We start from the raw sequence: 14,972 nt of genomic DNA on the forward strand, positions 1-14,972 counted from the left end.
ACTGCAAGAAGGTTGCCGACCTGGCGGTGAGGTCAGTTAAAGCCAAAGAAGATGCAGATAAAGACATTGACTGTGATTTAAATTTAATAAACTTATTTGATGATGGGCCTGATCAAAGTCACAGTTCAGGCCAAGATAAGGTTCACAGAATCGGGGACATTATTAGTAGTGTTCTGCGGGTTGTGAACAAAGAAAAGGAAAGATGGCTATTGGTGATCAAGTCTCTGTGTATCCATTGATTGGGAAAGTTATTTTTTTTTCACATTTTTAAATTTTTTATTTTTTTATAGTAAATAGGAGCTGAGAAGGACTGGTGACTGATGAGGACGGTGTGGAATGTTATCCTAGGGGTACTGCCGGGGTCATATTGGTAGACTCCACTCCTATTTTAAAACTCATGATCATAAGGGATATGGTTTTAATCACATTAAGAGTCATAAAAGACGCACACACTCATTTTACTACTGATACTCCCAGGTATAGGTACGCATCAGAGGATGGTCAAAAGACCAAGGGAAAAAAATTCTTAAACTGTTTGAAAAAGAAAATACATTATAGATAAATAAGGTCTCATACTGGTACTAGGTGCAAGATACATCTGATGAAGTATTGGAAAAAAGAGCCATTACTGTAAGACAAAGGTGTGAAGGGTTGTCTCACAATTCCAAGGTATATATGTAAATACTGTGGTTTAAATTCAGAAAAGGGGTATACAATGGTGCAAAGAAAGCACCTCTATACAAACTGACACTTCTTCCCTGAACACTTATCATGAGCTTATAGAAAGAACAATAAAGTTGATTGTTGGGTATGTAGTCACCATGTCATTCAGGGAATGTTGTGCTAATGTCTATCTCATTGCACTCAAATCAAACAGCATTTCACTCACTATGTGGAACTCTCACACTTGAACCTTATAATGTCACAGGTTCCCTACGTTTAAAATTAACAAGGTATCCAAGGTATGATCAGGACAACATCATGTCTATTAACAAAATGGTACAGGAGCTGAATGTATTTATTTGGGAACCTGTGTTTGTAACACAATCTTACAAGGAGGATCTTACTGAATCAAACTTGTTTGGGGATCTTTTAGAAATTATTAAATACACAAAAAACCTAATAAAAAATTATATGTGAGTGCATTAATAAACTGTGTAATAACAGAAGGAATGTTGGGGTACAATAAAACATACAGTCATCATATCGCAGAATGGAACAAGCAAGAAGAAAGCGTGGATGAAAAGGTGCCCGTTGTAATGTTCCTTATAATGCTTTTCTAACACATTGTCTAATAAACCATGACACTACCACGGGGGTTATATTATATGTGTGGGCATAAGGCTTATTGATGGTTACCGGTGAATTATTTTGAAAAGGGTCTTATAAGAACATTACTACCTGATGCAAAGGTAACACAACAGAAAATCTAAAAGAAACATATGAAATAATTACTGTGTAAGAATGGTAAATAGAAATACAAATGGTATATGGAAAAGTACAAGCACCTCTTTACACTCTCCCAAAGTTATAAGGTTGGTTTAGGATTTGGTGACATAATAACATTTGGTACATAGGGAATTAATAAACAATATCGCAGACATTGTGGTAAGAGAGTTTCAAGCAATAAAACACTGAATTAAAATGCAGCACACACTACCTTACAGCCGTAACTTTGGATATTGTGTCACATTACAAGCAGTATATGAGTTAAAGTGTTGTACATACATCACAAATTCTTCTGATGCAGAATAAATAAAATAAGGTTAAATGAAATTACTCAGGTTAAAATGAATTTGCTGAATAAACATGATGGTACGATTCCTGACAGTTGGTTCACCTGGTTGAACCCCAGCACGTGGTTCGCATGGGTTGAAAATTGGTTCGGCGGCATTATACACGCAATGGGAAGATAAATATTTTTTGTCATGATAATGTTGTTAATTTTCTATATATTAGTGAAAGGCTTCAAGAAGATTTTCCAATGCATTAAGAAGAAATCAGACGATGCCACCTATGAGAGATATGAACTTTTTTCGGAGTTATGACCCCTCAAATTTCATGAGGATGGAACTGATAACGCCGGAATATGTGACCGTACATATTCCTTCAGCAATTCACGAATATATGCATGCTTATGTCTTTCATTATTTTCATTGCAATTAAGAGTACATAGAAATGATTCAGAATATATATTAGTTGTAAGTTGCGGAGGACCGACATGTGTGGAATGGCCTCAGGCCTAGAGATGAGGTCTACCTTCTCTCTAAAGTAGGCAGATGTGTGTCTGAAGCAACAGTTATTATTGTTTAATATTGTATAATCTAAAGGTATAAATGTTATTACAGAAATAGGTATAAATTAGAACTGATCAAAACCATTTCTTCTCTAGCAAGACAGAATAATGGGTTAGTTGAGTATGAACAGACTAGGAGACAGTAGGTCTCAGATCTGGCTAAACAAGGAGGGAGCTAATCAGGATAGCCTTGGCCTATATGCGGTCACCAGTATTTTGAGAACATAGAAAGGAGATTGTGGGTTTTGTTATGATTAAAATATATAATTAGTGAAATGTTTAGTGCGCATGAATATTGAATTAATTAATTAATATTCGTCATTTTAGAATATGTTAGTAGCAGAGAGGAAAAAGTATAAAAGATTTATCAAAAAGGGGAGGGGTGGGTCAGTCGGGCTGAGCAGGAGAGATCGTAGGTCGTGAGAGTCGCGGGGCGCTGGGCTGTAAGTATAAACATGGCTGACTGTCACCTTGGGAGTCTATGCTCGGCATTGCCAATAATCATTTTGTTACTGCTGCTGAACTAATGATTTTCATGTTGTAAGTCTGCTTTGACAATAATACCATAATACATGTATAATTAATTTGCTTTTCAAGTAAAACATTGTCATTTATTTTAAAGTTGGTATTGGTGTGAATTATTCCATTTCTTCTTATAATAAGTAAGGTTTAAAAACAATATCCAAACCACCTCGCGTTATCAAACCGCACATGATCGGAATGGACCAATCATGTCAATCACTGCAGGGTGCCAGAATGAACTAGATAGGGAGTCTGGGTAATCACATCCACCTGGTCATGTAATATAAGCATGCACACATGACTGGAATGCACCAATCATGGAAATCTCTGTGGAAAAAAACAGTAAGATGCTTAGATGATTTGTTCCACCCAGTTGCATGGTAACCCACAATCACATGACTAGTTACATCAGTAACAAATGAGTAAGAGTTGACATGGTGAAGATATGCACGTCACTGGGATCTAGGTCACGTTATACATACGACATAATAATCCCATATTGTATAGTTCTAATGTTGATGATTGCAAAATCTTGCAATATTGTTCACTATATGATCACACCCACATGCCTAAATATACTAATAAGGATATATATATATGTATATATAATATACACATATACATATACACTTACACACACATATAGTTAAATAAAAAGGTAGAAAATTACATATGTGAAGTCATACGGAGGAGCATAACAAATATCTAGGTGGTCGGTAGGACCAAGTGAAGGGACTCTTGTCTATCTAGTCTAAAAGACCACAGATGTATCAGGTGATAGTGAGGAGTTTGTTTTTTTTAGTTTAAACCATCTGGGTGGAGCAAATTCAGTTAGAACATCCAGATCACCTCCTGACGGCACAGATGGCAAAATCTGTCACTGCCCCTAGGAGTCTTCATATTAAGTACTATACATTTTTATTGCATCTATATCAAGCCCTATTTAAATTATGTATTGTTGTTTAGGTTTCCCTAGTAGTGTACATCCCTTCTCTTTTTATATTAATGATACATCCCAATTATCTGCAGTGTTGCTACAACCTTGTTTTGTATCAGCTCATAGAAAAGCTTTTCTCTTGTGTGACTGCTGATGTCTAACAAGAGCAGATTTATGTGAAAAACATTTCCCACACTCAGAGCATGGAAATGGCCTCTCACCTGTGTGTTGTCTCTGATGTATAACAAGACCTGTTTTCCGTGTAAAACATTTCCCACACTCAGAACATGGAAATGGTTTCTCACCTGTGTGACTTCTCTGATGTCTAACAAGGTCTGACTTATGTGTATAACATTTTCCACACTCAGAACATGGAAATGTTTTCTCACCTGTGTGACTTCTCTGATGTGTAACAAGATGTGATTTCTGTGTAAAACATTTCCCACACTCAGAGCATGGAAATGGATTCTCCCCTGTGTGACTTCTCTGATGTGTAACAAGATTTGATTTTCGTGTAAAAAAAATTCCACACTCAGAACATGGAAATGGTTTTTCACCTGTGTGACTTCTCTGATGTCTAACAAGGTCTGACCTATGTGTAAAACATTTCCAGCACTCTGGGCATGGAAATATTTTATCAAGTGTATTAGCTGCACTATATGTAACAAACACTGAGGTATCAGGATAACAGTCCTTGCAATTAGAGGGATCAGATGATATATCTGTACTGTGATGTACTGGATGTATATTTAGTGTAACAGGATTATCTCCTGGAGATTCCTGTGTGATGTTATATTCTGTTTTAATATCTGTAGACAAGACGAGATCTTCCTCCAAGTCATTCCTGCTTGTGTGTCCATCTGCTGGAAATACAATAACTGTATTATTATTACTCACACCTCTTTATACAGCGCAGAAATACTGAGAAGCACTTTACAGAGAATATTTAGTAATTCACATGGGGCCATGCCCTAGTGGAGCTTACAAACTATATTCCCTACCATATGTACACATATACACACACACTAGTGTTAATTTGTATCAGAAGCTAATCAACCTACCACTATAATTTTGGAGGGTTGGAGGAAACACATACAAACTCCAAACATTCCATATTGGTTTAAATTAATAGATCCAGCCCCAGGGACAGGCAGATGGCATATCACCAATGTATATCTCCCCCCAAATGCAGACTTTGCTGGGCAACATTCCCTAGCCATTATCACAGAGCAGGAAGCCTCATTAGCCAGTGACGTTGGTGAGCCACAAAATCCATCTAGACCGCCCTCACAGATGCACATGGTAATTAGCCCACAAGTTTCCCAACAAATGCGTCCACACTACACAAAGTTCTCCAGGTGGATATATATGTAGCAAAAGCAGTTTCTATATGGTCCTCTGGTCATTCTCAGGGAGAGTAGCCCCAACAGACTCATGCTACTAAATTAGGGTAATGAGTCACTGTATATAACCGCTGAGAGGGAAGGATAGCGATAGGACAGAGCTACATAGAATGATGGTAGCACAGAGCAGGGGAGGCAGCAGGATAGGGTAGGGGAATGTCGCAGGGCACAGATGGGCAACAGCAGGAGGAGGAAGTAGGCAGAAGGACAGAGCTGGATACAGAGACTGGTCAGCAGATAAAGCGCAAAAGTACAGATCATCCAAGCGCAGAGACTGGAGGAAGCCATTGTTGAATGACCGGAGTGTCGTTATAGCTCTGTGTGTGTGAGGTCAAGTTCGTGTGACGTTTGCGTTGTCTAATATAGAGCATATTTGGGCTGGTAACACACAGTAATATGATGTAAGGGGGAGAGCAGGAGTATAATAAGGGCTGATGGATCCTGATGTATAAGATAAACCACAGAGTGTGGGGAGGAGACTGGTCAGATCTCTATGCCGGTAACACACAGTGACATGATGTGAGGGGGAGAGCAGGAGTATAATAGGGGCTGATGGCTCCTGATGTATGAGATACACCAGAGAGTGTGGGGAGGAGACTGGTCAGATTTCTGGGGGGAGTCAGTATGATTTACCGCTGACTCCTGGCTGGCGGTTCAAATTCCGACAGCGGCTGCCCGAACAGGATGAAAATCCCGATCGTCCCCAGGTAAGTACTAACATATTCTACCCCCTAACCCTCCTTTAGGGTGCCTAACCCTAACCCCCCCCAAATGCCTAACCCTTATCCCCCCTCTAAGTGCCTAAACCTAACCCCACCTACCCTGTTGCCTAAAATTAAGTCCCCCGGGGGTTCGCCTAACTCTAACCTCCCCTGGGGGTGCCTAACCCTCCCTCCCCCTAGCTTAACCCTAACCTCCTGGGGGGGTGCCTAACCCTAAGTCACCCCCGGGAGCCCTAAACCTAACCCTCCCCCCAGCGGCTATCCGCAGTGGTGCCCGGCATCCCTTCGTTCGGGAAGGCCGGGCGCCGGTCATCTGGCGTCGGTAAAATGACAGGCGTCTAGATTTAGACTCCTGTCATTTAACCCTCGATGGGATTAAGCAGTCGGGAACCCGGCTGTCGGGACTAGGTCTGCCGGCTTCCCGACTGCATACCCTTTGGGCTGGTAACACACAGTGACATGATGGAAGGGGAGAGCAGGAGTATAATTTGGGCTGATGGCTCCTGATGTATGAGATACACCAGAGAGTGTGGAGAGGAGACTGGTCAGATCTCTGGGCTGGTAACACACAGTGACATGATGTGAGGGGGAGAGCAGGAGTATAATAGGGGCTGATGGCTCCTGATGTATGATATACACCAGAGAGTGTGGGGAGGAGACTGGTCAGATCTCTGGGCTGGTAACACACAGTGACATGATGTGAGGGGGAGAGCAGGAGTATATTAGGGGCTGATGGCTCCTGATGTATGAGATACACCAGACAGTGTGTGGAGGAGACTGGTCAGCTCTCTGAGATGGTAACACACAGTGACATGATGTGAGGGGGAGAGCAGGAGTATAATAGGGGCTGATGGCTCCTGATGTATGAGATACACTAGAGAGTGTGGGAAGGAGACTGGTCAGATCTCTGGGCTGGTAACACACAGTGACATGATGTGAGGGGGAGAGCAGGAGCATAATAGGGGCTAATGGCTCATGATGTATGAGATACACCAGACAGTGTGTGGAGGAGACTGGTCAGCTCTCTGGGATGGTAACACACAGTGACATGATGTGAGCGAGAGATCATGAGTATAATAGGGGCTGATGGCTCCTGATGTATGACATACACCAGAGAGTATGGGGATGAGACTGGTCAGATATCTGGGCTGGTAACACACAATGACATGATGTGAGGGGGAAAGCAGGAGTATAATAGGGGCTGATGTCTCCTGATGTATGAGATACACCAGAGAGTGTGGAGAGTAGACTGGTCAGATCTCTGGGCTAGTAACACACAGTGACATGATGTGAGGGGGAGAGCAGTATAATAGGGACTGACGGCTCCTGACTTCACACTGGGAAGATACATTCCTCTCATTAGTTTGTACTGACAGAGGAGAATGTAGCAGTGACTGAGAAAGTAGAATACAGTATGTGACTATTTTCTGTAATGTGTTTATTACTCACGTGTGCTGATATCTGTAGGTATTTCCTCCTCTGTAAACTGCTGATCACCCATAATATACTTTTCTTCTTCCACCTCTATATCCTCTGCCTTAATATCAGTCACATACGTCTCTTCTTCTCCCTCTATATCTTCTGCCTTCATATCAGTCACATACGTCTCTTCTTCTCCCTCTATATCTTCCGCCTTCATATCAGTCACATACGTCTCTTCTTCTCCCTCTGTATCTTCTGCCATAATATCAGTCACATACGTCTCTGATTCTCCCTCTCTATCTTCTGCCTTATTATCAGTCACATACGTCTCTTCTTCTCCCTCTATATCTTCCGCCTTCATATCAGTCACATACGTCTCTTCTTCTCCCTCTGTATCTTCTGCCATAATATCAGTCACATACGTCTCTGATTCTCCCTCTATATCTTCTGCCTTATTATCAGTCACATATGTCTTTTCTTCTCCATCTATATAATTTATCTTAATATTAATCAGATCTTCACCCTAAATCAGATAATAAAAAATTGCATAAAGTCTGATGTCATTATTTGAGAGTATACAGTATAATATCGGTGAATAAAACACACACAGCTGCTCTACAGATCATATAGTGACAGTCTCTATAGTATATTGGTGAGACCAAAAATCTCAGCTACCTGATGCTCAGGTGGAATCTTGTGATTCTTCTCTGTACAATCCTGAAAATAAAGAGGATGGGGACATCTATCTGGGGTATTTCTGTTACTGGGTCCATCTGTAGGGGACAAACAGTGACTGAGTACATTGTATATATGTGATTATCAGATGATGTATATATATATAAGAGGCCCCCATACCTGCTCTCCCCTGTACAATAAATGACAGTCTCCTCTTACCCAGTAATGTGAGGGGCTGGTGCTTCTCCATCATCACGTCCTTGTATAGATCATTGTGTTCCTCTATATACTCCTCCTGCATGGAAACATAGACGGTGAAATCCTGACACCTTATAGGAACCTGACACACACAATGTTACATTCATCACCCAGACACATCCCCTGGTGTTACTGTATAGTGTCCCATTCCCAGCAGTCACCTCTCCCAGTCATCACCCAAACACATCCCCCGGTGTTACTGTATAATGTCCCATTCCAGCAGTCACCTCTCCAGTTAGCAGCTGCATGTTCTTGTTGGTGAGTTCCAGGATCTTCTGGTCATTGTGTCTCTCATGTGTCAGTGAGTGAGGTGGAGGCACCATGATGGGGGTCTGGGTCTTGCTGAGTCCTCCTGACACAGGGGGATGGCTGCTGGGTATCTCACACTCACCAGATGTCTTCTTCACTACTGTGTAATCCTGTTTATTGGGGGAGACAACAATGAGATGGTCAATTAAGCTCCACTTAAATGGGGGTGTTTATTCAGGTGATAACTTTGCATAATATACAAGAAGACTATTTCACAATAAAAAGTCTTGTAACAGTCTCCTATATATAGGAAAATGTAGAATATATAGTATCTCCTGTAGCTTTGACATCTGTGTGTCAGTGAAAAAAATTAAATAACATACTGCGAGCAATGTGCTAAATCCCAACTCCAGGGAGGATTGTGGGACTGATACTAATATCTGAGAGTGGCTAACTGCTGCTAGGGTATTACTATAGATATATGTGATGTTACTGTGACACTCCCAGATCCCTGTTACCTCCAGAGTAATGTCCCTGTATTATTACTATAGGTATAAGTGATGTCACGGTGACACTCCCAAAACCCCTCACCTTCCCAGTTATGTCCCTGTATTATTACTATAGATATAAGTGATGTGACTGTGACACTCCCAGATCCCCTCACCTCCACAGTCAAGTCCCTGTATTATTACTATAGATATAAGTGATGTCACTGTGACACTCCCAGATCCCCTCACCTCCCCAGTCATGTCCCTATATTATTACTATAGATATAAGTGATGTCACTGTGACACTCCCAAATCCCCTTACCTCCCCAGTCATGTCCCTGTATTATTACTATAGATATAAATGATGTCACTGTGACACTCCCAGATCCCCTCACCTCCCCAGTCATGTCCCTGTAATATTACTGTAGATATGTCATGTCACTGTGACACTCAAAGATCCTTTCACCTCCCCAGTCATGTCACTGCAATATTACTGTAGATATGTCATGTCACTGTGACACTCCCAGATCCCCTCACCTCCCCAGTCATGTCCCTGTATTATTACTACAGATATAAGTGATGTCACTGTGACACTCCCAGATCCCCTCACCTCCCCAGTCATGTCCCTGTAATATTACTATAGATATAAATGACGTCACTGTGACTCTCCCAGATCCTCTCACCTCCCCAGTCATGTCCCTGTAATATTACTGTAGATATGTCATGTCACTGTGACACTCCCAGATCCCCTCACCTCTCCAGTCATGTTCCAGTATTATTACTATAGATAGAAGTGATGTCACTGTGACACCCCCAGATCCTCTCACCTCCCCAGTCATGTCCCTGTATTATTACTATAGATATAAGTGATGTCACTGTGACACTCCCAGATCCCCTCACCTCCCCAGTCATGTCCCTGTAATATTACTGTAGATATGTCATGTCACTGTGACACTCCCAGATCCTTTCACCTCCCCAGTCATGTCCCTGTAATATTACTGTAGATATGTCATGTCACTGTGACACTCCCAGATCCCCTCACCTCCCCAGTCATGTTCCTGTATTATTACTATAGATAGAAGTGACGTCTGTGTGATAGCCCCAGGCCCTCTCACCTCCCCAGTTAGCACGTAGATGATCTCCAGGGTGAGCTGTAAGAGCCTTTCAGTACGGTGACTGCCGTTCTTGTCCATCCTCAGTGAATCAGTGAGAATACAGAACGTGTGATGTGTAATAAAACTCTGGTTCCTCAGAGAAGGACTTTCTAGAAAGAAATAGAATAAATATAACAGACATCACAGAGAACACATGTAACACAGTCAGACATGTAACATTGAGTGATCAGTAAGTCTCCCCTTCCCCCCCAGTCATAGAGCCCTGGTCAGTGTCTGTCAGAGGTTCCTGTGTACCAGCTCCATAAGACTCCTCAGGGGCTGTCATACAATGCTGTACTGCATAAGGTTACACCAATGCTCCTCTCCTGGCTGGGGGCCTTATTCCTCCAAGAGACATATATCAAAATCTCTTTGCGCCACTAGAAATAAGTTACATCGGTGTTAGGACACTGGCCCTTATTTTGTATCTGACATTGTCTCCTCACATACAGGAGTTAATATTACTCCACTTTTTATCACCTGCCTCACAGACTATTTATTCCTGCCCCTGACCATGCCCCCTGCTGGTCATTGATTGTTTTCCCTGGATTGTATTCCACGGCCTGAACTTGATATCCAGTCTATTGGACTTCAGCAAACTGCAGCTCCACTGCTGTCCATGAGTCTGTCTCATCTACTCTGCAGCTTTATACCTTTGCTTGTATCCATTCTGTATACCTCCAGCCCATAATCTGTGCAGCTAAAGCCAGCTGGGCCTCTGCAAGCTGTCCCTCCTATTGCTGCATGTTAATCTGCCTCATCGATTACAGAGTGCACCATTGTTTTTGTAATTTGCCTGGATTATGTTTTTGTTTCAATAACATTTTATATTTCACTATGCTCCTGACTACACACCTGTCATTATAAGTATCCAGTTACATAACATTTGTCACACCGGAGGGTTGGTTTGGGTTGGAACAGGTGTGGGAGGTTAAAGAAGAGATTTAAGAGATGTGGATGAACTTATGTGGCTTGAGCCACAACTTCCTCAAGTATAGATGTGAGGAGGTAGAGATACGGCAGTGGATGATGGGCCCGAAGGTGAGAACAGGAATAGAAAGTCTTTATTGAACACGAGGTTGCAATGGAACTGGACATAAAATACTGAAGGAATGGGCAGACTCGGATTGGGACCGATGATGCTGATTGAGAGCTGGATTGTTTTGAGACTGATGTTGATGAATTGAAGAACTTGATAGATTTGAATCCGATGTTGATGAACTTGATCGATTTTGGACCGATGTCGAAGAATTCGAAGAACTTAATTGATATGAGTCCGATATTAATGATTTGAAGAAGCGTCATTCCACACCAGTTTAACCTGGTGTGTCCACCACCCAACTCAGAATTTCCATAAAAATTTTTAGTTGACAGATAATGTAAAAAAAAAAACTATTTCTGCCAAATATCTCAACTGTCTGACTTTTCCAAAATATAGATTTTTCAATTTATTAAACTATTTACTAATGTCTATTTATTTATTCACTTTATTTGAAGTATCACAGGTGTTTATTAAGGAATCACCATGAAATTTGGACCTCTAAGGTAACTTTTTCTCAGAATCTAAAAAGCCAAACTAAATTACTTTATCTGTCTTACGTTTCGAGTTACAGGACAGATTAAAGATTTTGGAACAGAATTAAAAACACAAGGTTAAAGCAACATTAGATATCTCAATTTTATTTAGGTGCTTAAGAAAGGTTAACATTACTACCACAAAAAAAAAATCAGCATGGTACTCTGTTTTATAGTGGAGAGAAAAAAAGTATGAAATTGACATTTGATTACTGTTGTACAGCATCCATAATTAACATAAGAAACCTAGAAATGTAAAAACGTAAACATAACTGAAGCTGAGTCAACAATAACATTATTTTCCCCTTGTTTGGAACCTGTTGTAATGGTCACGTGTCAGCAGACAGTGTATATTGTCTTCCAGTAATTCCCAAAAAATGGGTATATCTAATGTTGATTTAACCTTGCATTTTTAATTCTGTTCCAAAATCTTGAAATTTTGTTGCAATTCGAAAAGTAAGGCAGATAAAGTAATTTGGTTACCTTAAGCCTCCAAATTTCATGGAGATTCCTTAATAAACAGCCATGATACTTGAAATAAACTGAATAAATAAGTCGCGATTAGTAATAGTTTAATAAATTGAAAAATCAATGTTTTGGAAATTAACGATTACATCCGCTCTGATGACATTTTTTTTTTTTTTTAATCTGAGAAGAGTGGCGGACAATTAATTTGTTTTGGGGGAACTGATATGGAATGACCCTTTATGAACCCCTCTCCCCTAAATAATAAAAATACAGCATATCAGTGAGTGCCAGCAGCTGTTTAATTCCCCCTCATACAACACTGTAGTCCTCTACCCCCTATATAATAATACCACATATATAACTGTGTGCTGTTTTATTCCCCCTCATTTATCACCGAACAGTCCCCTCTCCCTTACATAATAATACCACATATCAGTGTGTGCTGGGAGCTGTGTTATTCTCCCTCATATATCACTGTACGGTTCCCTCTCTCCCCTATATAATAATAATACCACATATCAGTGTGTGCTGGGAGCTGTGTTATTCCCCCTCATATATCACTGTACAGTCCCCTCCCCCTATATAATAATAATATCACATATCAGTGTGTGCTGGGATCTGTGTTATTCCCCCTCATATACCACTGTACGGTCCCCTCCCCCTATATAATAATAATATCACAAATCAGTGTGTGCTGGGAGCTGTGCTATTCCCCCTCATATATCACTGTACAGTCCCCTCTCCCTTATATAAGAATACCACATATCAGTGTGTGCTGGGAGCTGTGTTATTCTCCTTCATATATCACTATACAGTCCCCTCCCCCTATATAATAATATCACATATCAGTGTGTGCTGGGATCTGTGTTATTGCCCCTCACATATCACTGTACAGTCCCCTCTCCCCTATATAATAATAATACCACATATCAGTGTGTGCTGGGATCTGTGTTATTCCCCCTCATATACCACTGTACGGTCCCCTCTCCCTTATATAATAATACCACATATCAGTGTGTGCTGGAAGCTGTGTTATTCCCCCTCATATATCACTGTACAGTCCCCTCTCCCCTATATAATGATAAAACCACATATCAGTGTGTGCTGGGAGCTGTGTTATTCATCCTCATATATCACTGTACAGTCCCCTCTCCCCTATATAATAATAATACCACATATCAGTGTGTGCTGGGAGCTGTGTTATTCCCCCTCATATATCACTGTACGGTCCCCTCTCCCCTATATAATAATACCACATATCAGTGTGTGCTGGGAGCTGTGTTATTCCCCCTCATATATCACTGTACATTCCCCTATCTCCTATATAATAATAATACCACATATCAGTGTGTGCTGGGAGCTGTGTTATCCCCCCTCATATATCACTGTACAGTCCCCTCTCCCCCTATATAATAATAATACCACATATCACTGTGTGCTCGGAGCTGTGTTATTCCCCATCATATATCACTGTACAGTCCCCTCCCCCTATATAATAATAATACCACATATCAGTGTGTGCTGGGAGCTGTGTTATTCCCCCTAATATATCACTCTACGGATCCCTCTCTCCCCTATATAATAATAATACCACATATCAGTGTGTGCTGGGAGCTGTGTTATTCCCCCTCATATATCACTGTACAGTCCCTTCTCCCCTATATAATAATAATACCACATATCAGTGTGTGCTGGGAGCTGTGTTATTCCCCCTCATATATCACTGTACAGTCCCCTCTCCATTATATATTAATAATAATACCACATATCAGTGTGTGCTGGGAGCTGTGTTATTGCCCCTCATATATCACTGTACAGTCCCCTCCCCCTATATAATAATAATATCACATATCAGTGTGTGCTGGGAGCTGTGTTATTCCCCCTCATATATCACTGTACAGTCCCCTCCCCCTATATAATAATAATACCACATATCAGTGTGTGCTGGGAGCTGTGTTATTCCCCCTCATATATCACTGTACGGTCCCCTACCCCCTATATAATAATACCACATAGTGTGTGCTGGGAGCTGTGTTATTCCCCCTCATATATCACTGTACGGTCCCCTACCCCCTATATAATAATACCACATAGTGTGTGCTGGGAGCTGTGTTATTCCCCCTCATATATCACTGTACAGTCCCCTCTCCCCTATATAATAATAATAATACCACATATCAGTGTGTGCTGGGAGCTGTGTTATTCCCCCTCATATATCACTGTACAGTCCCCTCCCCCCTATATAATAATAATAATACCACATATCAGTGTGTGCTGGGAGCTGTGTTATCCCCCCTCATATATCACTGTACAGTCCCCTCTCCCCCTATATAATAATAATACCACATATCAGTGTGTGGTGGGAGCTGTGTTATTCCCCCTCATATATCACTGTACAGTCCCCTCTCCCCTATATAATAATAATATAATTAATATATACAGGAGACGTTACCTGGCTCTGGCTGTCAGGAATGTCTATAACAAAATGGCAGCTAAAGCCCCTGTGGCCCCGCCCCCTCTGCTCTGTGACTGGGAGACTATAACAATATGGCCGCCGGTCACCGTACATGAGGACACCATTAGACTATACTCATGTTACTCTAGTGATGAAGCTGTGAGCGGCAGTTGCCGGTGGCTTCTAGTTACAGGACGTCCTTCCTACTTTGTGCCGTCTGATTGGCTACTCGCTGCTGCCAATCACCGCACTGAGGGGAATGAGAGGAGGGCGGTCACTATGATACGGGGGCGGGGTAGATAGTAGCCATAACTACATGGAGATGAGGGGGCGGGGCTATGTAGAGGG

The 14,972-nt window shown here is 41.4% G+C and overlaps 1 protein-coding gene across 2 annotated transcripts; it reads right to left on the reverse strand.

The window, feature by feature from the left end:
• Window positions 1-1,090: 1,090 nt before the first annotated feature.
• On the reverse strand, window positions 1,091-14,655 carry LOC148430280 (uncharacterized). Of its 2 annotated transcripts, none has more exons than XM_088466636.1 (7): window positions 14,622-14,655; window positions 10,088-10,236; window positions 8,463-8,654; window positions 8,197-8,272; window positions 7,978-8,075; window positions 7,330-7,825; window positions 1,091-4,615 (listed from the first exon to the last, which is right to left on the reverse strand). In XM_088466636.1, the coding sequence occupies exons 2-7, from the start codon at window positions 10,163-10,165 to the stop codon at window positions 3,876-3,878; spliced, it is 1,680 nt and encodes a 559-aa protein (XP_088322762.1). In that variant the 5' UTR covers window positions 10,166-10,236; window positions 14,622-14,655; the 3' UTR covers window positions 1,091-3,875. The 2 variants fall into 2 exon arrangements, with proteins under 2 accessions (XP_088322762.1, XP_088322760.1); XM_088466634.1 differs by having other exon boundaries at window positions 1,091-4,618.
• Window positions 14,656-14,972: the final 317 nt, after the last annotated feature.

This window comes from Taudactylus pleione, unplaced genomic scaffold (genome assembly GCF_031769625.1).
Source record: "Taudactylus pleione unplaced genomic scaffold, aTauple2 ptg004148l, whole genome shotgun sequence".
Taxonomy (NCBI): Eukaryota; Metazoa; Chordata; class Amphibia; order Anura; family Myobatrachidae; genus Taudactylus; species Taudactylus pleione.

Coding starts and splice junctions, on each gene's coding strand:
- LOC148430280 (XM_088466634.1), bottom strand. CDS start 10,165: ATGGACAAGAACGGCAGTCACCGTACTGAAAGGCTCTTACAGCTCACC. Junction 8,076..8,196: donor CCAGCCCCTCACATTACTGG/GTAAGAGGAGAC, acceptor TGTCCCCTACAG/ATGGACCCAGTAACAGAAAT. Junction 4,619..7,329: donor ACCTACAGATATCAGCACAC/GTGAGTAATAAA, acceptor TTGTATTTCCAG/CAGATGGACACACAAGCAGG.